At 39.6% G+C, this 27,935-nt stretch overlaps 1 protein-coding gene across 27 annotated transcripts in view; it reads left to right on the top strand.

Moving 5' to 3' along the window:
- Positions 1-27,935, top strand: part of LOC1279520 (tyrosine-protein phosphatase Lar) — a 234,157-nt gene that overhangs the window by 186,694 nt on the left and 19,528 nt on the right. For 19 of the 27 annotated variants that reach the window (XM_061660324.1, XM_061660321.1, XM_061660322.1 and 16 more), the window contains 6 exons: positions 4,079-4,102; positions 6,148-6,248; positions 7,584-7,773; positions 10,119-10,269; positions 12,815-12,951; positions 17,931-18,227. In XM_061660324.1, coding sequence (XP_061516308.1) covers positions 4,079-4,102; positions 6,148-6,248; positions 7,584-7,773; positions 10,119-10,269; positions 12,815-12,951; positions 17,931-18,227 — 900 coding nt within the window. Of the gene's footprint in view, positions 1-32; positions 3,118-4,078; positions 4,103-6,147; positions 6,249-7,583; positions 7,774-10,118; positions 10,270-12,814; positions 12,952-17,930; positions 18,228-27,935 lie in introns of those variants that run through there. The other 8 variants (XM_061660340.1, XM_061660341.1, XM_061660338.1 and 5 more) reach the window with 4 other exon arrangements.

The following is a 27,935-nucleotide window of genomic DNA, read 5'->3' as shown; positions in this document are numbered from 1 at the left end:
ATACAAGTGCTAGGAATTCCTCAAAATATGCCAATCATGTTCATCATGGTTGACGGCATTCTATTACTTTTTTACAAACATGATCATCTCACACATGCATACTTACCAACAGTATATAACCAAACTAATCACATAACATATAAAAGCTACTACCCTCCACAAAAAAGCCCATAACAGTGAAAATAGTCACTACAACAGTTTCAGGTTTGATGGTTTTACTTTATAACTGTTATTTAATACTAACTTGTTGCGCTGGTTGTTTAATAACAACAACCATTATAACATGAAATCAAATACACCCAGCATCCAATAACACAGCTCTACAACACATCGTCCCCGTCAAATGTCTTTCATTAAATATTAAGGCTCAAAACGAAAACGTTCAATCACTCGGTCTTATATGATGCGTAAAAAACGCCATGTATTTCTATTAGTTCCTCCCAAAAGATTTTTGAAACATAGCCAAGAGCATGGATCCGTTTTGTTGTTCCCTACAGATCCTACTATCGTCAATGCTAGTGTATTACGTAGCGAGGATATGCTTCATCAAACTTGATAGCTTCTACCAGTCAATGCTATATAGCTTCACCTGTACTTTGACCACTTTGTCTGGTGAACCCAACTTACTATACCTATGGTTGGAGGCGGTTTATTACCTTCTTCGACTGCGGCCACTGCCGGACGAAAGGAGCTGCCGTCGCTTCCACGTCGAAAATCAGAAGCGTGAGCCCAACAGCCTTATTTCGGGGACTCCGTTTTCATTAAATATCAATCACTTTGCAGCCAATTATTCATTATTTGTGCAATTTATCTTCATTAAAAGTTAATGTTATAGTAACGTGTCGGCAGACCGTGAATCATTTTCAATCAGCACTAGCTAGTCAGTGTGGTCGTTCCGGCTGTTACTTTCGGATCGGTGTTCTGTTTGCAGTTAACGAAATGTGTGCACATTTCCTACTCGATTACAGTTTTTTGATTGCTATTGGCTTGACCGCGATACTTTTTTTTAGAGTCGGAGTTTATTGCTCACATTCATAGGATTGTGCAGAAGGGCGAACCGGAAACTTTGAAGCAAATTCATTAGGAAATGTATGAATTGACATGCAGAAAGTTATTTATTTTTTAAGGAATTTCATGTTTTAGAGTTTTAGCGTACCTGAACAATCAGCCAAACTGCTAACGAGATCAAACTGTTGTTGCAAACTCATAAAATAACATGTGACACTTCTTTGGTGGTTCATTGAACACGACATTCGGGTCACTCCATTGGGACCCGAACCTCGAAAGGTCGTCTTAACTTTCGCGATTATTATGAAAAGCATGTTTTCTCCGGAAACCCGCAATCAATCGTACAAACAAATGTTCGAGATAAGGGGAAGACTTTGCTGAACCTTTGTCCCTGCTATTACCGCAGCCCATGTGATGACTGATTGATCCAAATAGAGAATGTTTTGATTTGTGTGAATGTATCCTTACGAATCGCACGCTGTGTAGTAGAGTCACAAATTGAGCTAAGGTACACGCACCACAAGCGCGTTTCGGCCACGACCATTCGGCAAGATCTCACTGCCCTCGAAGCCCCACCGACAGTGTACGAACAGGAAGAACCGAAAAGGACGTAGGTTTAACCGTGAATAAACAGCGAGTTCGGTTGGTTTTTGATGTTTTTTTGTTACTGCCGCTTCTGAGGGCTTGTGTCCCTTTCAGCTTGGATTCGTTGAAGCATAATGTTATTACTATTATTCGAAGAATATCATAATATTTACCACGTGTTTGCGTGTTTTCGCTCGTGTGCGTGTGTAAGCAGGAAACGGTTAGCTACAAATCCATGGTGTGGAAAAAGCCTCACCGAGGACCATATAATTCATGAAGTTTATCTTTCATTTTGGATCGAAATAACACGCAGAGAGCAAGACTGCTGCAGGTTCGATGAGTTTTTCGTTCGTATCACAATTTCACGATCCTTTGCCCTATGTGTATGTGTGTTTTCTTTTCTTTCTTTTTGCGTTCAACTCTCTCTTGTGCTACCGCTTCCTTTAGCTTTGAAAAAGAGCTGCTGTGCTCTTTGTGTGTTTTTTTTTTCTTTCTTAGGCTCGCGTTCTTGCCATTCGACTAAACGATCACTGAAGTCACACGGTGCGGGATCCGAATCGTTCTTAACCGTAAGATTGGTTTTGGTTCAAGTCCCGCTGCGCTTCTCCTACGTCTTCGCATTCCAACTCCATAAATCATGGCGGTGTGCGTGGATGGTACGGAACAACTTATACACGGCTGCCTCTCGGGAATGTTTATTTTGCGAAGCGTAAGCCTTGGTCAAACGCTACAGGACGCTAAGCAGCATGGTGGACTTTGCTCTAGCAGCCGCACATGTCGGTGCGGACAAAATAAATGAATTCACTCTTTTGCCTTGGTTGACGTTTAAGGGTCAGCAATAGTAAAATTGATGGAACGTAATTTGTTTTATTGCCCAGAGATTTCCATCAAACAATGAAGATGGTAAGAGAATTCCCCCGCAGGGAGTGTGCAACAATGCGAGATTCATTTTTCCCGTTGGAATGTCTCTCAGGTTGTGGTTGGCATATAAATTACGAATTAATATGAATTGCAAATGCTGTAAATTTTGCCATCTAATTTAGTGTGCTCAAAATGGGACAAAACACAAATACAACACTTTTCCACACACACACGCACACATACACACAAACAAAATACAAATTCACACAAAGACAAATGGTAAATCATCGTTCAGTTTACTTAGACTCCGTTTTTATCAACTATTTTTCATGCTATCTTCTAAAACATCATCATGTACCCCGTCAAAAACTTGTTGGTTCTACAAAACAAACAAACAAAATCACAAAATAAACATACCCGAAACAAACTTCGGATAACAACAACAACAACAACAACAACCAAAAATCTTCAACAACCACCCTCCGAATTTATGTGCGTAACGAATGCACGAAAATAATTTTGGTTTGGATTTTGAAATGAAATAAAATCAATCTCGATTCTCGGTCATCTTCGCACAACCGAAACCTCTTGCTTCACCGTGCTCTCCTACCAATATACACACACAAACACAAACACTCATGTATGCGCGACCGGTGCCGGAATGTAAGTGAAACAATTTTGCTCGTCCAAAGTACAATTTTGGTTTTTGTATCGGATTTGCAACACTTTCTTCCTTCCTTTCTCGTAAAACCTGTGTCCTGCTCCTCCTCTATCCTCTCCTGATCCCTTTATCACGAGCACCACCACGCTCACCTGCTCAACTTCAATAGGTTGTACCTAAGCATGGAACGCTGGAGGGTGGGAATCATAACGTTTAAATGTTTGTGTTTTTGTTTTGTGTGAATGGAAAATTAGTGTGTATTGTTGCTGCTGTTGCTGCTGCTGTCTGCAGTTTTAAACCAGAAAACCGAAACACATTTGCAAAAGTGTACAGTGTACACTTGGGCGATCATCTGAGGATTTTGCGGCGAACGATAGATTATGTGCGCTTTCCTCCAGCTGTTGTTCCATGCGTTGAGCGATGAATGTGATGTGATAACCTCCAAAGCATAAGCACACCCAAATATCCAAAACGTTCCTTCCATAGAGCAAACATGCACGTGTTTTGCGTTACTACACCTTTTGTTTTTGTTTTTGATTTTTTCCACCCGATATATCCAGTGTAGAACCGGCAATATGATGCAACAAAAGCACATTCCTTTGTGTTTTTTTTTTGGTACCATTAGTCTAACAGGTTTAAATTGTGCTTGTTTATTTGGAACGGCAGTTAGTGTTTGCCTTTTGTTTACAAAACGAGCACCCCATATTAAAGCAATAGAACTGTAGAAAAGAGAAAAAAAACACACCATTTCGTAAATATTTTGTACATTCTTTTTGTTCCAATTTTTGGTTTACAATTGCACCTGTTTTTAGCGGTTTTTTTCTCCTTTTAATAATGCACTTTATTCGATGCAAATATATACATTTTAACTCATTGACTATTTTTATTCTCCTCAACTTTTTGCTCTCGATAACGCGCGGTGCTCTCATCATTTCGTTTTGTCTCTAACCAACATATTGACAGGCGATTCCGCTTATGGAGGTTCCAGTAAGTAACTCACTTTATAACGGCAGTTGCCTGTAGTTGTATGGATTTGTTTTTTCCTTCTTTTTATACACATTTGATTCACCATTTCTGTGGAAGTTTTGTTTTACTTTGTCTTTTGTAACCGGCCCTTTACACGGTAGATTTTGCCAACTTTCATGCCACATTCACATAAACTTCATCATGTTTCAATTCCCGCACCTCTACTTGTCGAACTGTGTGTATCACGATTGAGTTTTTGTTTTCATTTCTTCCACTTTTTTTTTGTTTTGGTTTTCTGCTGTATTCCCATATAGAAAAGTTTTATTTCTCGTAGAATGGCGATCAGTTTTTGAGCAATAAGATGTTTACACTTTTTCACTTGTTTTTGTATGGCGTGTTTCAATCAGTTTTAAATTTTCTCCAGTTTCCATCAGCGCATTTTTGCTTTCCTTTTTTGTTTCTATTTTCTTTTGGCCGTAAGCGCTAACTTCACCTTTTTGCTTCACAAATTTACATGAGATGCTGCTGCTTGCTGCTGCGTTGTTTGGTACACGAACTACGGAGACACACAAGTATGTCATCCAGGGTAATTTCGGTAAAGTCGCAACGTACTTCACTGTACCTACTAGCGATTGCTTTCCACGGTCCGCACCATCGTCTCTGTCTCTCTCTCTCTCTCTCTCTCGGCCTCCCTTCCGTCCTCACTTCCTCCTTTCGGGATCTTTCCTAGATGGGAAAGTTTTCACTTTGCAACTGTCCAAAAGATAAGCTTCGAGCAATGCACTAAACTTTTCCAAGTGATACGTACCGCCCTCACACACATCACGACCGAACCTTCGTGCTCATGTTGCCTGTGTTTATCTTCGCAACGCGCCCATCTCACTCCACTGCTCGCGTTTGGTTGGTCTACTGGTTTTGGTGCTTTGTGCCCAATGCTGCTGTTCTATTGATTTCATCGTCAATACTTTAGTGTGCTGCTGCCGCTGCTGCTATGTGTCGTATTGTCGACTGTTTGTAGAATATGTTCCATTTTCTCACAAACGCCTTCACCGTTTGTGCACTCTGGTCCCCGTTTCGTTTTACGTTCTACAGCATTTTCATAATGCAGCAGTGGGAAAATGTACTTTTGCGAGCTGTTCTTATTTCACCGACACACAACAACCCTAACGATCACATATCGCTGCAAGGAGGGAGGGTGGGGGGATTGGGCAAGTACAGAAAAATGGACAGTTCCTTTTGCCTTTACTTCTTATTGTTTGGCAGCACCCCCTCTCCGTATATCTGCTCTGCTCAACTTTGCATTGCCCACCTGTCCGAGCTCGGTCCACAAACGGTCTGATAGATGCCTCAGGGCAGAATTTCTGCAGAAAATATTCAATTTAACAATGGATAGCAACTTTTATTTTAGTTCTGCTAAAGTTTCCCGGACTGCCGACATTGCTTTCAGCCTCAGGAGCTCTCGGTTTCCGCAGTCTTCAATTTCTTGTCATCTATGAATCTTTTATTTTGCGCTTCGTGCGGCACAAATCTTTATACGTGGTGCATTTCGATACGAGCTGGTTATTTATTTTTACGAGTTCCATAAATATACAAATCGCACTGTTTAATGCAAAATCAAACTGCTTTGTTCAATATATACATACTCACGATTCAACTAATTCTTACACCTCTTTATCATGCATGTTTTAATCTACTTTTCAAGTGTTTTATGCGTATGTGTTTACTATTACCGTCATCTGTAGCTTCGTTTAGTATGTTGAAGTATCACTAGTTTGAGTGGTCCATTACTATTTTAGAACTGTATATATCAATCACCTTTTAGAATTACTGTATCATTTGCTTCATTTGGGATTAACAATGTTCTTATATTTCACCCTACTAAAGCATACTTTAATCCATTTGTGCAAATTTGTCTATGTTTTACCTTAATACCCTTATTATACATTTTATAGTTCAAATGCCTTAGTTTATTAAGCTTTTCAATTTGAGTACAAGTAACAAATGCACCGTGCGCTGAGTATCATCGTCTTATCTTCCTGTCTTCGTCTGCCGGTAACTACTTACAGAAATGGAAAGTGCTCCAAGGAACATCGAAGTGAAGCCGTTAAGCTCGTCGACAATGCTTATTACGTGGGAACCACCTGAGACTCCTAATGGACAAGTTACCGTGAGTACCAGTAGCGTTCGGGGTAGAAGTAACAGCACGGAAAGTTGTCAAGCATCGGCGGGGCACGACCGACACAAACAAAACCATTACTTCCAATCGTGCAGGACAAATTTAATAACAACTTATTTTTTTGCACCTAGACTAGCTGGAAGCTGCTCATCGCGCGGGCATAAAATGGATTCTAGATGTGTATTTATAGCGTTTTCCCCATTTGCGGGATAAAATAGTACTGTTTCGCCTATACCGTTTATTTTGCCACATTTTCACGTGGCGACAACTTCGACTATCTAATAATAGCATACTTCAAAAGCCTTCAATCGATACGCTGCGTACATATTGACGCTACCAGTCGATCAATAAAGGGTTATCATTTGTACACTCCATTAACCATCATTCTAAACGCGTAAGCATTTATAATGAACAGTGTGCTAATTGATACATCAGCCATACTCCATTCAGTTAATGGGTCGGTTTTTGTTTTGCTTTCAATTGCTAATAAAGGGATTAGCTTACAATCTATTTCCTCTTCCTGTTTTTTTTTTACATTCCACCCAATTAATTCACTCTACTTCAACAGTTTAATCGAGAAAAAATTATCGGCCGACGACAATATTTTACCGTGTTTATATTGTGTTTTTCCTCCTTCGTTCCCATTTATGTTCAATATACACTCATTTGAGCAAGCATATTTTCCATTGAATGTCAGTATCTGGCACTGGCATTTCAAACAGATGATGTGTAAGCATTTTCTTACACCATGCGAGATCCATCCCCGACGACTGTCGTGTACCCCAACAATAGATAACGAACTATCAATAATTGTATCGGTCGAAAGGGTCAGGCCAGGAGCTCACGTTTACGCAGCAAATAATTTATGAGATGTTTCAGCGTAATTAACAGTGAATTATTAATGCAATTTGGTATAATTTTACATGACCATCGGAGAACATCGCAGGTCAACCATCAGAGTTCGGCCCTGGCTCGGATGCGTTTTGTGATGCGTGTTTCCGATAATGGCTGCCACCGCTGCGGGCCTGTAATGCCTGGTTGACTTGGTTGTAATGAACGTTTTATGGATTTGTTGATTAATATGATCATTAAGGTTGGGACTGTCGCTTACCGCCACCATACGTGGGGCATATGTGGTAAGCACGACTGTTGCCTATTACTTTACTCTTTCATGATCTTCTAACTTTGATAACTGGTTGCAAGAGCCAAATTTGTAAAATATATTGCCCTGCGGTTTCCATCCATTGTTGATACAGTTTGTAATGTTTATGTTAGTATGCACACATATTTAATGTTGTCTGGTTTTACGTCTGCTCTTTTTATTAGGGATACAAAGTGTACTACACCACCAACCCAAACCAGCCCGAAGCATCGTGGGACTCTCAGATGGAAACCAACGATATGACGACCATTTCTGAGCTGACTCCTCATGCTATCTACACTATACGGGTACAAGCATTTACCTCTATGGGTGCTGGTCCCTTGTCCAACCCGGTTCAAGTTAAAGCTCAACAAGGTAAGTTGTTTTGTAAATGAATTCTCGTATCCATAGAGCAACATGCTATCCCTATATCACACACCGAGGAAATATAGTCCTTTGAATGAGCGTGCTAAGGCAAAAAATATATGTTTAAATCATCGTTGGGTTAAGTTGCCTGATTTAGCAGAGAAAATAGTGTACTAAACTCACAGTTTGCTGTCGCCCCGGAATGCCAGCCATAATCAAAGACATACAGACTGACAAGCAACTGGAGAACTTTGACATAGTTAGTGACAAAACGGTAAAATAGAATCAACTTTGCGCTCAATTTAACAGATTACTCCAAAGGCGCACTCTTTCGCTACAGCTACAACAGTGGTAACAGTGAATCAGTCATCCGTCGTTCAACAAGCCCAACCCGTCCTTAGAAGCTAATTGGATTTCCGTCCAGTAAAGTTTAACTATTTTCTTGAAATTATACCACCCCCTCCGTGGCTAAATTCCACCAGCTGTCGCTAGTAACATAAAATCATTCATCTTCTCAACATTAATCGTCTATTTTCATGAAACAATACGCCGTTTCAAGCATAACTGTCGCTACGATATCGCAAGAGCAAGTCATCAACTTGCTTTACAGATTCGGTCAAATTAGACATAACGCTGCAACAAAATTCAAGAATCCTCATTTCATACCGCCCTTTGACACAAGGAGGCAAGTTTTTGCGCCACGTCGAGATATTCTCCAAGCGAGAATCCATGATGAGCGAGTTTTCCTTGCAAGTGTCCTCCCACCACCTACCCGGAAAGCATAATGACAATCCCGCAATGCATCGGTCCAGTACCGTTGGAATGAGCGTTTGCCATTGTTTTCTCCTCCGAGCGGCACACAAAAGTTATTTCAATTTAACTTTTCCCTCAAATCAATCCAACACTATCCCTTTCCGCTTCGTGCGCCGGCCGGTAGATAGTGTGCTGTTGCACTGTCGCTGTCCTGCAAGAAGTGCAACAGAAACGCTATCATCGCGGCATAAAGAGCACTGTCGGAGATTGACTAATAAACTTAAGGCTTCAGGTCCAGTTGAAATGCAGATTCAGCGGCGGCACTGTGACAGTGACATCGCAACTGTCCATTTCATGCTGCGCCGTTTCTTTGCACATTGTCAACTAATGAGACAAAGGGCAAGAATAATGGTCTCAACAGATGGGCCACTGTACATCTTCAAGAATGATGAAGTATGAATATAAATCTCACTATCTGAGCACTGTGCTTTCCTGACTGAATCAGCGTTTTTTTTTTAAGGATTTTGTGAGGCTGGATATAATTGAGTTGAATAGGCTTAATTTAAATGCTCGATAGTTTCTATAACAGTACACTACTTAAACATAAACCTTTAAAAATTAAACATAAGCCTTTAATAATTATCAACGATCAATTTGGTGGCACAATGTTGTTTCCTGTGATTCCAGACAGATGGCGATACCGTAAATGTATATTGTCTTCCCGAAATGTCCCAATCGTGGCCAAGAGAAAGGTGCAAGGTCTAATCCCGAGATAAGTCCATGTTCTGTATTTGAAATCTTTTTTTGTGTTATCTAATAAATCAACTTCATTGTTCAAAAACATTTCAAAAAATCATCATAAAAACGTTGTACGTACAGCATTGTTCAGCTGGCTACATTAAACAACAAATTAAATATCAATTAGAGCCATTGTGAAGTCCTAAACTTTCAATCTAACTATGATTCAAGAACACGACAAACATCGCATCTTCAAGAGCATGACAAACAACAGCCTCAAGAGTTTTAATGGACAAAAATGTGCGCTCTAGCGTTCGTCTAAATATGAGCATTTTAAAACGAAGCTATTTAAATTAAGCTACCGGCTTAAGTGTAACAGGATTTTCGATTGCCATCGACACCGGTGATAATCTCGATGTAATTAAATTGTTTCCTATCAAACATTCATACAACGTGTTTATGCATATGCAAATTACAACCAAATGTTTTCACTCCTCGTTCACACCCTACACTCATTTGTGCGCGACCCTCCCAGCTAGTTTGCGGGAGTTTTCCATTCGCGCGATACACCACCATCATTGGACGATCGTTTTGTTTTCTGGTACTTTTCGTTCGGTGAAGCGTACTGGACAGGAGGGCAGTAGTAGACCCTCCACGCTGAATGACACTAGGATGACACCCACAGTACTTGCTTCAGTTTGGTTGTTGGTTTGGTGTGTTTGCAATTGCGAGTTTTTCGACACACGCGCGCGCACACGGGGGCACTATGAAATTGCAAAGAATTGTGTTTGTCTGTGTGTGTTTTTTTTTTCAACCAACGTTTAACAACATTCTCTTTCGCTCTTTTACTGTACTATTTTCAGGCGTTCCCTCACAACCAAGCAACTTTCGGGCTACCGATGTCGGTGAAACAGCTGTCACCCTGCAATGGTCCCGGCCAACTCACTCGGGCGAGAACATCGTACACTACGAGCTGTACTGGAATGACACTTATGCAAACGAGCAGCATCATCAGTATGTATATGTTTCCGCAACCCCTCCCCCCCCCCCCCCCTCGTACACTTCCCCTCCTACCCCATCTCTCTGTTCCGCTGCAGAGGCCCGCCAAGTTGCAAGTGCGAAATCCTATCCCTGTGACTACTGTTTCGCGATTTACTGTGCTGGGATGTCCATGCTTTAGTTCATGGGATGGGATGTCCCAGCGCAAACTCTATTTCCTTCATTATCTCACCGCATCATGAAGTTTTGGTGGTCGGAGCCGTGCTGCCCGCTTTGTATGCGCCGCTGCTGGTCGCCAAACGGAACGAATGGCATTCATAACAATAGCGCACTTGATAACTGTTTAGTGGAGGCACTTGTTTTGTTTGTTGTTATTGTTTGTGCCAGTCACTTCACACACACACACACTCACACACAGTGTGGGTCAATCCTCAGCAGCATTCCCCGCTCATGCGGTGCCAACCAGCAAGCAATAGTGGTCAAAAAACAGTAACAATAACATTGCCCGCCCCCAAGCGCTCCATGCCAGCAAATCCAATCCAATGTAGTACCTTATATTTCCTGAATCGAAATATGGGGGCCATACCGACGTTCCCATCGGCAGTCTCAACTCGACGCTAGACTTTTATGTGAACGGCCTCATATGTAGCGCACCCCACAACCAGCCAGCTAGAATAGTCCGTCATCTGTCAGCTCTCCGTGGGATGCCAAACTAATGTCAACACGACATGTCCCCCCTCTTCTTTCCACGCTCTTCTCTTGGCCTCCTTCATGCGATTGCGGGGTGGAAAGCCGTGCCCACTTAAACCATTCGTTCGCACACTTTCCCAGCTTTGGTGGGACATTTCACAATCAGCTTTCGATGCTTTCGCTCCGTTTCAGCGTACGTTCAGCGTTGCCGGAGGGACATTAGTCGTGGGATAATTTGAAATTTAAATTATTGAATAATATTGACACCGCGCACTCGAACCCGGGGTACTTTGAAGCAGTGAAAATTAGTGAACCTTTCGGCCACTTTCATAAAACCCCCACCGTCTCACCTTCCCGCTTATGTCGGACGCAGCGCAGCGTCGTTTGTCTGCATGGTATTGATTTTTGTTTTTAAAGCTGGTATTGTTTTTCGAACCGACAGCAGAGAAAATTTATAGCTTTTTTGTTGATTGTTTTCCATGCCGTTTATACTGGCCGTTCATGTTTTGTTTCAGTTTTAAGCCCGTGTGGTTCTTGCTTTTCACTATGGTTAACGCTCTTTAAATTACAATTTTAAATCAATGTTGAATATTCAAATAACAAAACGGTCGACAATATAACGAAGTTTAAGCTATTTTACCGTATTTGTTGTTTGTTACAAATTACCATACAGCACCCCGAAAAAAAATAGCTTAAATATGTTTGACTATTGAACAACCGTGCGTTTCACATCGAAACAAGTATAAACCCCTTCGAGGTGTACGCGGAATAACTACCCCATTATGAACCGTTGGTCTGAGAAAATATTGTCACGCCTGCCAGGATATATTATTTATTAATTGTAATGAACACGTTCCGTTTCCGGCGCGCCGAAACAATTACCGAGCCCATCCATTATCGCCAAATTATGATGTTTATGATAATGTAACTAGCCGTGTTGTTCAAAACCATACAACCGTACACAATCGTTTTGCACAAATGGCACAACCGAAACATTCAGCGCAGAAAAAGTTTCCGTTGAAAATGTCATAACATGTGAAATTTACTACCGTGTTTGTGGTTTTCATCAAAATTCCATCGCGTCACCCACCAATTTAGCTTTCTCAAGCGTCGCAACTGCCTGATTGGTTGGTAGCGCGAGGAGGCTGCGTGTAAAGGCAATGTTGTGGCACGGAACAGTTACCACCAAATTTGAAGAGTTCATAAAACCAATCGCGGCCGAAAAGTTTCTCCTTCTCAACCGACGACCTTAAGCTATGCCGTGCAAGAATACCTGGTTCGTGTAACCGGCGAAAACCTTTGATAAATTCTCCCACATCGCCCAACCTGTGGCCCGCCCCCTCGTCGTTGGCATGCTCTGTCCTGCGTCAGCCGTTCGTCGTCCGCAAATAAATTCACGGAATCGAGCGACCTAAAAGCATGAGCTGCATGATAGAGTTAGCCAGCCGCCTGGTCATTTTCCCCTTTTGTATTTCTACTTTTTTATGGATTACTGGTGCTACGGACTGAGCGCCGACGACATTCTCGAGTGCGTAACCCATCCGCCCACACCGGGACTACCTACCAACCGACCAGCTCCGGTCGTGAAAAAAGGGCAGTGTTTTATGAAAATGATTTTCATCCTACTCACGGGCTCGCCATTCATTTTCCATCAGCACCAGACCACGCGGAACTGGGGCCTTCCATCCCTGCGAAACCCTTTGTGCCCCGGTTCGTTCGTTCCCCGGTTTCGCTATCCGCCAAATAATACCTTCAATACACAGACCTGGCAGGTGAAACAAAATTTATTAATATTAATCACAAATTAAAATTCTTCTCCCTTCACGACCATCCGTGTACGCCATTAACCACCGGGCACTGGTGCGCACAGACGAATTCCGAACACCGAGACCTACACGCTGAGCAGCTTGTACCCGGACACACTGTACTACTTCTGGCTGTCGGCCCGGTCCCAGCGTGGCGAAGGTGCCACCACTCCGCCGATCCCGGTGCGAACCAAACAGTACGGTAAGTAAACCCTTTTTTCTTACCCTGTACCTTCCCCTACCTTTATCTTTCTCTGTCACACCCTTGATCGATGTGCCCCTCTCGATCGAACGCTCTAGATCTAGTACGTACGCCGACGGGGTGGATCTAATTTGATCTCAGCGGCTAATTGGGGTTGCAAATGAAAGTAGACTTTACTGCGTTTAACTTCCAGCCTTCTTTTCGCTATGCACCCCACCCTCAGCTCGATCCGATCCGAAGAAACCACCCTCCACTCCACTCCAATCCCCAAAAAAATATTCTGTTTTCATGTTGTGATAAACGGCAGTCGTGGTTGGATCGACGTGGAAAGCGCGTGTGCAAGATTAAAGCGAATGTCAGAAGGTGATTCGGCAGAAGGGTGTGGGTTGCGGGCTCTAGGATGAGCTTTCTTGATCTACTGTTTTAATGTGGCTGGCAATAGAACTTGAAGGGAAGAATCGATATTCTTTGCCAGCGGGGTGGTAGATTTTCACGCATTCGCTCATTCCGCTCGCTCACAATTACCAGGAAGGGTCCAGCACAAATCCATTGTGAAGCGAGACGACGACGGGATCAAGGGTCCGTTAAAAGGATACCTAAAGGGAGCATGAACAATGTGGCTGCCGAAGGCGGGTAAAACCAGCAGCTCCCCGCACTGAGTGTGCTGTCTTTGCCACTGCCTTTGCAAGACTTGCTTCCGCCTACGGGCTTAACCATGAGGCCACCAGTATCCAATGAAAAAGGAAAAAAACTGCTGGTTGCCTGCCGGATCGTGTGTTTTATTTTTTTGTAGCACAATATTACCACCCGGTCGAAAACAGCCCACGATTGTCTGTTGATGCAATGTACGAACGTTTCTTTCGGATGCTTGATTTTATTTTATTTTAATATCCTGCCCAAATAATGCAGAAATCGGTTTTTGTGAACTCTCGCCGCTATAGAGACTTTGCGTGCCCTGTGCGTGTTTGGATGTGTTTTTATTTTCCTTCTACTCTCTTTCTGTTTTGCTCAATTTTTAGCACAAAGATGCCGGACAAATAATTCGTACCGGGCTTTTCTTGCTTTTGATTTTTGCGACGTCTGTGCACACGAAGCTGGTGGTGCTGCTGCTGTGCTTAGAAACTTTGTATTGATTTTGTTGTGTTATAGTTTTTTGTTGTTGTTGCTGCTGCTGCTGCTGCTGGTGGTGTGCACAAACCTTCCGAAACAAAGACGAGCTGACATAACCTTAACCCCCTGCTTCTTCTTTTCTGCTTTATTTATTCGCGTAATTCTCTGCTCAGCTATCGTACTTTTTGGAAATTTAATTAAAAAGGGAAAGATATTTTCATAAACTACCGAACCCTTTTTTTGGTGTGCCCACTTTCTCGGTTCAGCAGGGACAGCAACAGCGAAAGAAGCTTGGAAGATGATGTTCGTCATAAATAAGCTTTCGATTCAGTGCCAGGCTATGTCCACAAATTTTGCATTACCATCCCGCTCTCCGTCACCGTAATCATACCCGTTGAATATACTTTGGTTTATTTTTCTTCTTCTTCTGGCTGATCGTTTGTGGAAGAAACAAAAACCAGGGGCACTTTGGTTTGCATTTTCCTTTTTTGGTTACACAGTAGTCGATAGAGAAAGCGAAATAAAGAAAGAGAGAGAGAGAGAGAGAGAGAGAGAGAGAGAGAGAGAAGCAAGGGGGAGCAGGAAATAAGAAAAACATCCAAACACTCACAGCACTGAGGTCCATAACAATGCCGAAAGAAATTAAGTACTGCCTGCAGCAGCGATACCCACCCTGAAAGCAAAGATCATTCAGGTAACGATCGCCCTACAGGTAGGTGCGTCCGTCCTGTGTCGAAGCGGAAGTATGGGCGGAAGCAAAGCAAACCCTGTCCGCTGTACAGCTAACGCGGTACGACAGTTGGCGAAGACCAGTCGTTAGTTATGTGTTGGCATTAAGTGAAAACGGTCAACCGGAAGCAAAAGGGTCGAAAGGCAATCGTTAATTAACCGCCGTGCAACTGCAAAAAAAAGGATTAACAATTTTTTATTCTTTTTTCGTTCCTTTTTATTCCAACGAAATGCTCGCTCTGTTTCACTTTTCTTGCTCAGTTGCGTCCGCGTTGCCTTTGCGGCCGTGACCATTTTCTCGCATTTCTTCCATGCAGTTTATGTTTTATCTTCACCGTTTCTGTTTTTGCGTTAAATTGCGTTTACCATCCTTTTACTTTTCCATTTCATTCATTTCATCTTCTTGAATTCTGGGTTTCATTATCACATATTTATCACCCACACAATAACTCTTCGTTGAGCGCTCTGCGTAACTGCACATCGATAGTGTTCGTGTTGTTTTAAAAGTACATATCTATATCTATATATATACATATATTTATATACATATACATTGACAGTAGTATCTCTGAGCTTCAGTTTTCCCATTTTTTTTGCATATCACTTTGCCCCAAGCTACGAGTAGTAGTTAAGGTTTGTTAACCTTTTTTTGTTTTTGTTTTGTTTGTGCGCCATTCTCTTATGCACTCTTTGCACATTTCGCTTTGCCATTAAAGAACGAGTTTAAATAATGTCCACCCATGCTTTGATACCTTCGTGTTTTTCAATGCGAGGTTTTTTTTTCTCATAATCTTAATTTGATTCAGCATCCCATCCCTGCGGCGGTGGATTTAATTAAATACAGGCAATCAAATTTTATGAATCATTTCACCATATTTTTTTTACCGACTCTGTTTGTTATTTTTCCATTGAAATTGATTCATGTTTTATTTAAAACGATGATGCCCTCGTCGCCCCTTCCTCGCACGAGCCGGTGCTGTCATTTTTGCCATCTACTTAACACTGATGTTTATTTAATTTTATTTGTCATTTCTTAAAGTGCAAGCGTTGAACATGTTTCCTGCTACTGCTACTTTTGTAGTGGCCTTCTTTAGATAACATTTAAAAACATATTTAAAGTTACACTTGTACTTTGCTTACTACGATTCATGCGTTTCTTGCTTTCATATTTTAACTATATACAACGACAAAATATCATCAACATTTTATTGTTTTCTCGTGTTTGATTTTATACAATTATCCAACCTAGTTACAAATTGAATAATTTCTTTTTTGTATATCTCCAGTATGGTTTCTTTTTTTACTATTATCGCACATCAAAGTCCACACATGAATGGAGTTGAAAAGAACAAATTCAAAAGTGTGTTTGATATATTATGCTAGCAGAATCGTTATTTCTAACGTAAGCGCACCAATCAATGCAAAAACTACTACAAATGCAGATTTAACTTTCTTTTTGTTGTTGTTGTATTTTTCACTCTGCTACTCCTACGGGGGAACAGAGAACAATACGCTATGAAGTATAACAAACGGTGTTTTGCGTATGCTTGTCTACATAGTACGGTCTGCTGCATGGTGCACTTAAAATTGTGTCGGTATGATTCTGCTCAGCATCACAACGTTTATGTTTTCATTGTAGTTTTGCTGGGACATTGGTCTTGGTGATGATCGGCGTCTATTGTTTTTTTTTTTGTTTTTGTTTATTCATTCAACTGCCGTTTGTATTTATCATTTGTTTACTCTTCTTTGTTTGTCTGAATTTCCATTGCTTTCGCTTTGTCGCATCCCAAGTTCGTGTTTTACTTTTTATTCGCAACGGACAATTTCGTCCTTTTTATTTTGCAAACCAACAATGGTACAATTAATATTTTACCAATGAATGGTTGATTTTAATGAGTTTTTTCTGCATTTCATTGCCTCTTTCTGTTGCAATTCCATTCTCTTACATTCCATCTGATTTTTGTACACCATCTCCTTTGCAATGAAAATCGCCCTCATATCTTTCCACTCTATGTGTAAAATTAGCTATCACTTTAAATCACCCGTCTGTTTCGATCATTTTACATCCAAAACAGCTCACTGGCCAGTACTTTAAATCATGTAGCGTAGCTCTAATTTGAACTTAAATCGATTCGCTTCTTCTGTCAGTTTTTATTTCCTTAGTTTGCCCATTAGCCGAAGTCAATGCATGGACAGTTTTGCTCATTTACAAAGTAAGAATGCTTTAGAATTGGAATGAGATGTGTTTTCAAAATGTGCCTTATATCCTTACCCTATGCCCATATGCTTACCTCGTACCAAACGTAGCTGCATCAACTTGCTTTGCACCACGAAGAAACATTACATGCGACACCAATACATTTTGTATGAGTTTTCACTGAATGTGTTTCATCATGATTAGTTTCGTTCTGCATAATCGATTTTGTTTCAAAATCTTTCCTGTCGTTTATTCTATATAATTGTTCTGCACCAAATGAGCACTTTGTTTCTGTTCGATTTCTGTTTCAAGAGCACCATTAAATGTGTATGATACAACATTTCCTCTTTACCTTTAAAATGCACATTTTCTACTACTACTACTACTACTACTACTACCACTAACTGTCCAGATAAGACATGCATTAGTGAATTAGCGGCTTTAAAGCACTCTGTACCTCGCAACAAAAGGGACAACCATATATGATTGAACGAAAATGAAATCCTTCCAAACGATGCACTGTTTCGATGACTGTGTTTGTTTTCATTTTTATATTTGTATTCCAATCGTTTGATTTGGTTCCTTTGCATAACTATTGTTAAATTGTATGACTTTTGTTATTTACGACATGAGTTGTGTGTTAGTTTTTGTTTTCACGCGAAGAAATCGTGAAATGTTCAATAATATAAATGTGTTTTTTTATATATCTTGCTCGTGAATTTTAAATCTATTTCCATTACTCTGTGCTGAACGTTCACGTTTCTTCTAGTTTCGTTTACTGCTATTGTTTACATTAAGTATTGTTGCTGATTGATATGATTTATTCTTTTTATTTACAATATTTTTCTCGTTTCTTGTTTTATTTTATCGGTTTCCCAATTATCGCTATGATTTTACGTTATACTGCACCACCAATAATGCCTGACCATTGACCAACTCGTAGTACCCGGTGCACCGCCCCGTAATGTAACTGTCGAAGCCACAAGTCCAACCACTATCAACGTGTCATGGCTGCCACCACCGGTCGAACGATCGAACGGCGCCATAGTTTATTATAAGGTGTTCTTCGTCGAGGTTGGACGATCAGATAGCGAGGCCACGGTAACCACCCTCAACTCTACTAGCATCGTCCTGGACGAGCTAAAGCGTTGGACCGAGTACAAGATTTGGGTTCTAGCCGGTACCTCCGTTGGTGACGGACCCCGATCGTACCCGTACACAGTACGCACTCATGAAGACGGTATGTATTGCACCATATGCTAGTTTATTTCGTTCGTAAAACTCAGACACCTCATTTATGTTCATGCTACAACAAGACACACCATCATCCTCCTACTACTAAACGCAATTTACACACCCACCAAGACACCCCGACATAACTCGCATAAATCGCTCCCAACACTCAAACACAGCGAAACACATACTACAAAAGCTATAATAATCACAACCAAAACACAAACTACCCGAATCACTACTCCTAAACATGCTGAAACTATCATGAAGCAAAATACTAACTAATATTTTGTATTTTGAAGGTATAATGTGAATTGTTTTTGTATCCAAAATTTAACACTACTTGTTTTGTAATTTAAAGAAACGTTTTTTAATGCAGCGAGGATTTTTCATAACACTTTTTGCATTTTGCGTAACGATAAAAGCATATTTTTTTACTAGCTGCTCCCGTCTGGAATACAATTGTAATTTCAAACGTTTTTTTAGCATTACCAAAAACACAAAAAAACGAATCCTATTAGAAACTAATTTTTGCAGCAGCAGCTCGGAACATGGCGCTGTTTTTGATGGTGCATAAATATATTTTTTAGAGTAAGGCATGCATCTCACCAAAGCTAACACATATGAACAAAAGTGTGAGTCGGGAACAAGCTTATGTATGACAAACAATTGTCAATTTATATATTTTAATAATTATTTCAAAAATAAACCCCTTTCTGACCTTATCAACTGTTCATATGCGTTTGCTTTCCATAGGTTTAACCATTGGACGGAGAATTAAAAATATAGCCAGTCCCCAAGAACGCTAATGCTCGCGATTATTACATTTTTAATTCTTCGTCAAAACGGCAGAGTATAGTTTTTGAATTCGAAATAAGCGAGAGCATACTCATGGAACAAAATCTAGCACGTGAATCACAGTTATAATAGCCCCCGGGCAGACCAACGCTTGGATTTACGAGATTTTCAGTTTTGTTTTAGCACTTCCTTCTTAGAAAAAGTAAAGCCAAGTAACCTTAAATTCCACCCTAGCTTAGGCATCTTTTTGTGGCAGTCGTGATGAAAATCATTACAGCTTCAACCTAAACCCCTCGGTAAGGTTTGATGTTGGGTTGTATGCAACAGAAATCCCTTTTAATTGTCCAGAAAAGGTTACCGGTCGCATTCGGGGCGACCATCGCCACCAAATCTCTCTCTCTCTCTCTCTCTCTCTCTCTCTCTCTCTCTCTCTCTCTCTCATATTCGACCTCCCACTCTGTTCCGACTGCCACATACCTAACGCTCCTAGTAAAACTCCTGGCCATGGTAGGTTAATTTAAGAAACCTAATTTTCGTATGGCTTAACTTTTCAATTTCCCCTCCCTTACACATTCCTTCGCCACGCGATGGACGATGCGGTGGGGGGCGTTACTGTTGCTGGAGAGAAGTGATGTTCTAAAACGGCTGCTGAATTAGCAGACGAGTTTCTGTTTCAAAATTTGTTTTAAAGTTTAATGACTCCTGTGGGAGCCGTTAAAACACGCCGGAGTAATTCCACGACACTCTAACCTGCACGCTTCGTTTGACGAGAACTGACTTTTTGATTCACTGCCCAGGTAAAGTGAAATATTCCTTCTGTGTTGTTTCTTTTTTTCCCATCTTCTTCCGTCACTTGTTCCTCGGCCTCCGCGTCCTTCATGGAAACTTGTTCGTGGCACTTGCTCTCACGCCCATCCACATGGCAAATTGTGGCCGTTCAAAAAAGTTGCAAAACTCGCAAGGTAAACATACGCCTACTACGGAAGCGAGAGGAAATAATCATGTGCAAATAAACGCAGCGCAACGACAAAGTCAATCTGTGTCTGTGCGTTTTTGCGCTCGTGCACCTTTTACTTCTTCCCTGCGAATCGAATAAGTTACGGCGCGGCGCGTATCATCTGTCTCGCACAGTTTTGCTCTCCCAGCACGTTTGCTCCCCGCTCCCGCCAACCCAACAAACACCACAGATCCTTGGTGCGGGGCAATCTTTTGCCGAAAAAAGCTGCTGATGCCTGTTGAACGTCGTTTTGACTTCAAATAGGTCCCTGGCGAGAAAATTAATTTGTTTCTGTAACCGTTTCAATGAATACATTAAAAACCCGTCTCCGTTCAACCGTTTCATTTTCGGCGTTTGCCCGTTTTCGCACCGGCGTGTGACGCTGGGTTTCGCGTTACCGGGGCGATCCTTTTGCATGCAGCCACCTTCGCTGTCGTTACATTTCCTGCAATGGATGGGTAAAGAGGGAGGAAAATATCTTCCAAAAATAAAGAGCAAGAAAAAAACACACGAAACGCTACACCCGCACCGCTGTGCGAAAGTTCAAACAGTGAAATTAATAAAAATTAATCACATTAATAAACATTTACCTTTCGCATTCCGGAATGTGAGCGGTAAAGTCATTCCTCTTTTTTTTTTTTTGTTTGTGGGAGCAAAGTGCCTCCTAAACTTGTCGTAAAATCCAAGCGTACGGTTTCGGTTAAATCATTGGCCTTCAAGGTTTTGCCTTTGTTGAGTGCTATTTGTGATAGCATTCGGTATCGATCGATCACTGTTTTTTTTCCACTGTCACTTTTTTGAAAAGTGTCACATAGGGCACATTTTTTACACCGTCTAATACTCCAGTAAAGAATTAAGAAAAACGCACACATATAATGGGCTGTCAACAAAAGCTACACCGAAAAACAAAAATAGCATTCATCTACGAATCTTATCATGAGTATGCTCACTTAAGTAAAATAATTACAAATATTCTAAACGTTATCATTCAAAAACTATACTCAGCTGTTACTTAGGCTAAGATGATTAACAATCCAACCCACTCACAAGAGGAATATGGCGTTCGATATTGAATACGTCGTTTGATATGGTTGTCGTAAAAACAGATATAAATACTTTTCAATTTCAATTTTTGTTTCTAAATTCAAAAGTACCAGCAAGCGAACAAGAACAACTTTACAAACTAACTAATTTACAATATTTTCTATTCTCTGTACCTTTCGATCATTGAAAATCCCCCCACTATTTATTGAACGCTCATGTCAAACGTCGAACTTTTTGCTTTGCTCAAGCTACAAGGAAACGGTAATTTTTCTATACCCGTAATTTTTGCTACTGGTTCATTTCCATTGTAGCACGTGCTGCAGAAGCAATGTTTTATTTATCTCTCGTTATTTTTCAACAGCCAGCACCTTTGTATTAAATTATATGTCTATGTGTGTGTGTACATATGTGTTATTGTAACTGTTTGTATTGTTTTGAAACATTTTTTTCTTAAATCTCTTTCAATAATCTCGTGCACCTTGTCCCGTTCAATTCTGCACCAGTCAAGTTGTTCATACCTCTGGCAAAGCACTCTTGTTCGCACCGTACTTTAGTATTACCTGCTCACGTAAGAAATTATGCGCGATTTAGTATTATCACGCGAAATTATTCTTGTTATTATGCATTAGATCAATGTCACTACCACACGCACCGTACATTTCTTCAGCGCACTCGTTAAATTTTTGTTCACGTTTTTCGATGCCATGTCAACCACGATCAATAGCGATGGAATAACAATTTATATGTATCGTTACGTATATTCTTCTTCATCTCCGTATTCACCGCTGTCAATCGCCAATTAGATGCTGTTTGTTTGACCAAAAGCACCGCTAACAAAACAAACTACTAATTGTATTCTATTCAGCAAACCGAAACTAATGCAATTACTTTCTTACTCTCCCACCTCCCACCGTTTTTCATAACTACCACCACACCACCAAACTGCATGCCAAGTTTTTGACGGATTGTTTTGGGTTGCGTTTTGCACTGAATTTTTGACCGCACAGCAATTTTTTTTATTGTGTTTGACTTTCAAAATGATTGATTTTTGTCGTGCAATTTTTTGTACAGCCCGTTTGGTTATTATTGTTTCTGTTTTACTCTCTCAGTTCGAGCTATACTTTCATTGCAATTAGCAACAAAAATGTGAATATGTCATAGATTTTTGAATTTTGTTGTTAATTTCAACTGAGTACTGAAAAAAAAACTTTCATTTATCTGCCACCTATATAAAGTAAAATTGCACTTACTGCACTCGAAAAACTGCACTCGAAGCATCTGCCATTATTCTCTATTGCACACACACACGCACCGATGAAAGCGCACCGATTTTTGTATGAACGCACCTTTTACTCAATTTTTGTCGTTGTATTTTCTGCACAATTCCAGTGTTTTTGTGTCACGAAATAAATAGCAAAATCTTACACATGCACAATAATCGCTCACCATCCACCCTCAACTCATACAAGCACAACTTGTTTATATGTTTCAACTTATTAATGATAAGATTATGTTACGTTTCAATTACACACACTCTTCTTTCTTCTTCCACCTTTTTTCGTTTATTTTTCCTACCATTCTAGTTACTAAAACTATTATATAATGCAATTTTAATTGATAAGTCAAACTACATTATAAGAGATGTATCATAAATCACACCACATCACCATGAACAAAGTATCTCCACAAAGATGCTTTCCGTTTTGAAAAAGAAAAAAACTGATCATACTGATTTGGGTTCGTTACGGGTGATCTTCGATATGTGACTTTTGCAACAACAAGGTGGGAAGGGCTCAAATATCATTTGGTGTTTCTTTGCTCATTTTTTTATCGACTTTAATACGCCTAAAATTAAAATTCCGTTTTGATCAAAATTTTGCTGAGCCAAACATCAGCTGTCAAATTCGAACACAACACTCATAATGGTTGTCTGTTTTTGAATATTTTTCACATTTTTTACGTGTGCTATGAATTTTCTAGTATTCTCTTGTACTACATCTTCATTTACTGATAGACTTATCATCATAATGTGCTGTCTACTTGTGAATGTACACCAATTTAGTTTGGTTTCTTTCTAGTTTTTTCGTATTATTCCAGTCTAGCTGTTTGAATTTTGCCGTGCATTTGCATTTTTTCATGCACAAAGTATCATGATTATTGTGTTTTTTTTTTTGTTCAATAGAAATATTTCATCATATTATTTGTTTTCTTTTCTCACAATGCGTATAATTCAAACTTTTGCGCTACTTATCTCAATATTGCCGAGAATTTGTTTTCCTACCCATATCAGATAAAGCGAATCATAAGCGATGAAATTATACTAGAATTTTGGGATTTTTTTAAAAATCTAGCTCATCAACCGATCACACACGAAAGCTGTGTGTCGTACGTGTTTTGTGTTTTTTTTTCTTTATTTCAATTCATCTAAAAATGCCCTTTGGTTTATTAAAACCATTTGGCGCTGTATAATCCTTTCAAACCATTTATCCGAAATTTCTTCCTTTGGAGTTTATTTAAAATTACTAAATTGTTGAAACAAAAGTGTCCTTTCTATACTTGAGTGACGTCAACTAAAAAAAACATAGCGGAATGATCTCCTTTCTGATAATTAATCATATTCTAAGCGTATGCCTTTTGGGATTATATTATTTAATTTATGTGATAAAATCTCTGCTGCGTAATCGTAAGCTTGTTGAAGATGTCTTATTAAGCTGTTAGCTGTAAAAACCCCCATGTGTGATACAAAGACGTAACCATAGTGGCACTATGGTATCTAACCCCAGCTTACAATTGTCCACAACAAAACAGATGCCCTGGAAACTATCTTCGTTCACATCTACCGGCAGTCAAAGACACGAAAAACACGAAACCCAAAAGCCATAAAACGTAATTAATCAAAAGTGATTAATACACACTCAACGCACTCACGTCGTTCATTTTGCTGCCAATCCGGTGAAGCTCTTCGGTGAAAGATATTATCTCTACACAGCACACATACACACATCGGTCACGGTTACGGGGTGCTCCTGCACCCCTAATCTCACATCGCCAGCACCGGACACTTTATTGCCGGTATATCCCAAACAGAAAGCCACTGGCGAGTGCGTAGGCCAAAGACGGAGATATTTATCGTCCTACACACCTGGCTGTAACCGTTTATTCTAAAATCCCCAAAATCTACAACCAGCCGCACAAACCCATGGCATGGCTATCGAGGCGGCAGTGATGCTGATATTGGAGTACGATTTCGTACATGTCGGTCAGCAGCAGCACTTGGTGGCTTCGGTCGCTCAAAATTACCGGAAGAAGCACTGCTAAGGTGTCGGTACCTGATCCAGGATTCGCTGTCCGTATAAATTAAGTGGATTACGGAAGATGGAATCATACCCATTTAGTTAATGAAGTTGAGAGTTTGTGACCCTTGCCGCCGCCACGATCGATCCTACATGCGCGGCGAAAAGGGGGGGGGGGGGGGGGGGGGTGAGGGGATCCTATAAGGACGATAATAAATTGGGCTGCAGTAGTTGAGCACTTTATACACTTGAAAGCTATCGACCAACAATCCTGGCCAGGCCAGTCCAGTTCCCATGTGTGCGATTACTGTTATCCTTTTACGGATTGAAATGAATGTATCGTAACTTCAGCCGATGCCTCATCAAATTGGAATGGAGTTTGCCACATTGATGGTAACATTTCTTAGCCAGCTATATCAAAAGCTTTTCGGTTGCTGGAAAAGGATGTCACTTTTTTACACTGATTGATTATTGAAGTAAAGATGGTTCGATTTGTAAATTGCCAAACTTCAATCAGCATGTTTACTACACAAAACATCTAGCTTTTGCAGGTTGGCCGATTGGGTTTCATAAATAGTGATTTCATATTTTTATAGAATAACAAAACTTAAACAGAACACTGAGGTTGCATTTCTTGTAGGGGTTTTAATGTTGACATACAAATGGTTGATTATTTTTGAATGTTTTCTGTATGTTTAAAGCGGTTAGTGAAGTGTAGTTTTCTTGAAATACTAGAACCATAGTACGATTGATAAAGGGTGTTCCGTACTAGTATTCAAGCATTTGCAAATTTGGGTGTGTGTTTGTTATACTATAAAATTAATCCCCTTATCTAATTATATATTGTTGGCCCGTTTGTGAAAATCTGCACATCAGATCTTTAACTTAGAAATTTCTCATTTTGAATAGAAACATAAAAATTGCATTAAAAAACTCGTGTTTTGTAAGTTCAACGACAAACGATAATTACTACATTCAAAATGGTGATTTTCCGATAACAATTACATGACGTCGATCTAGCAATATATTGATTTTAAAAATTAAATAAAAGTCATAGTTACAAATTCACATTTTCTCTTTCAATTACAAGAAACGGTTACACTTTACAGCCATTGCTCCCAAAAAAATTATATAAAAAAAACAATAATGTAAATCTGTTTAGAGCATTGAAAATGACATATGACAAATATCGTTAATACGTTTTTCGAATCGTCCTTCGTTCGTTCGTTCGTTCCTTCGAATTGGCATTTTTTCAATTGAAGCTCTTTAGATATCAATAAGAATTCTTATTTCGTTATTCGTTTGGTATTTTCTAAGCATTATTTTTAACCTCATGCTTAACCGGGTTCCTTTTGTGAATTTGGAATTTGGACCAGTGAAATAAATGGTTTCTTCAGTTTCCAAAGCTCTTTCTATTTCCTTATGTTTTTCCTTGGCAACATTCCTTGCTTTTTTAAGTAATTGGTGTACCTACCAATTATGGACGAGTTTGTACCACGTTTGGACTAAAAAGAGAATTGTGATGTAAGATCAGATCCAGATTCGTTCAAATGTTCAAATGATCCGGATCAGTAAATTGAGCGAGTGAAACATGCATCAGTTTTTGAAAGATCCGGATCATCGCTTCCCTATGAGAAACAAAGACGATTGCTCGAATACGCCAAATAAAAGCAAGTGAGCAGGTATAATTTTCGGATCACCATTCTTCTCTCTTCAGATAGTAGATCAGACATATATTCTTTATATCAAAACGAGAAAGCCTGGTTACACCGCTCCGATCCGGCTCATGTTTTGAATTCGACCACCCATGTATTTTATTTACAACTCTTCGCATGATTAACATGATTACATGATTACATGGAAACCCTACATGAAACATGATTACTCCTGATTCCTGTAATTTTTTGGGTCTCTTTCACGATTTATTCACCTTTTTACATATATTTTTGAATAGTTTCTTCATAATTTTGGTATCGTTCTATTGGACATCAATCCAATCCAATTTTTAAAAAATATGGGTAACGCTCAATAAATCGTGGGAACGAGCTAAAAAACTATGGGAACCATCCAAAAAATTTTGGGAAACAACCACCAAAAACTTTGGTAGAGCCCTGAGATGTTCTCTTTCTCTTTGACTGCAGATTTGGCATTTACTACCAGGTTTAGCAGAGAACGAACGATTGAATGATTGATCCGATCAAATGATCCGGATCACTATAATGAATGAACCGGAACTGAGCTGATTTCAAAAAGTCCCGTTTTAACACCACTAGACGATACTACTGAATAAAAATTCATAAACAAAGGTGAAGTAGATCGATACACATCTTAGATACATTATTGCTTTAACATTTTGTAAATTGAATGCTTTTTACAAAAGATATAGCCGTTTTCCAAAACCATTTATTGTACCATTTATTGTGCTATGAGTTCCAAATGTTGTGCTAGTTGTGTACCAATTGTTGTGCTAGTCCAAAAAATGTGCTAGAATTGTTTGATCTAATAAAATTGATTTTTACCATCAAGAGGAATGTTTTTAAGGAATGTACAATTACAAAATTTGATAACTAGATGTTGAGAAACAATCAAATTTCATATTTTAAAGATAAGGTTTAGAATGGTCAATTTTGTACTGGTTCTTGTTACGTATAAATTGAAATTTTTATCTTTTGGACAGTGATCATAATTATTCTGATTATTTGATAAATTGACTTCGAAAAATTTAGAAATTTGTAAGAAAATAAGGATTTGCAATTTACGAATACGGAATTTACGAATACATTGATATGAAACCGCAAATAGCCAGATTCTATTATTAATTTTGATTTTTTTGGTCGATAGCACAACAATTGGTACACCTACCCTATAAGCTAGATTATCTTTGTTTGGAATTGAATGTAATGTCTCAGGTGTAATTGTAAAGTTGTTATCCGTGTGTAACACCCGCTTGATATGATTTTCGTCATTTTCGACCTAAAAGGTGGTCGTTGTACTAGCGACAATAGGATACATATGTTCAAAATGGAACATATACTCTATAACATTCGAGAAATCGAGACATTCGAGAAAATTATCCGATTTATATGCATTCATATTCTACAATATTTTATACGGAACACCCTTTATTATTAATTTCAAACTCGCTTAAGAAAAATAACCGTTTTGAGGTAAATATTTATATATCAAATCATCGTATTATTCAAGTCTATTTAAACTTATAGTGTTCGTCAAATTCTACTGTTAAGGTAAGTCACGATTGCTACAATATCATGTAAACCATTAAATCATTTAATACGTACAAAAAACATTCAAAGCAACCAAGGAGCAAAAACAGATCTCTTTCGCTCAGATCTCCTTTATTGCTCGTATAAAAATGCAACCAAAACGTACGGCGATAAAAAATAATTGATAGAAGGCACACACACACACAAAGTGTAATTAAAATCCTAGTCAATCGATGACAATATTAAAACGTTACTTCTATTCTAACGGGTATCCTTGTTTTTCCATCACCTACCGGATAGCCTATTGTATTGGCAAGAGCTAATGGAAAACTTCCGCTGTGAAAAAAAGAATACATGCT

Source organism: Anopheles gambiae, chromosome 3, assembly GCF_943734735.2.
Source record: "Anopheles gambiae chromosome 3, idAnoGambNW_F1_1, whole genome shotgun sequence".
Lineage (NCBI taxonomy): Eukaryota > Metazoa > Arthropoda > Insecta > Diptera > Culicidae > Anopheles > Anopheles gambiae.
The sequence above is the reverse complement of the archived record's forward strand: the minus strand, read 5'-3'. Positions and strand labels throughout refer to the sequence as shown.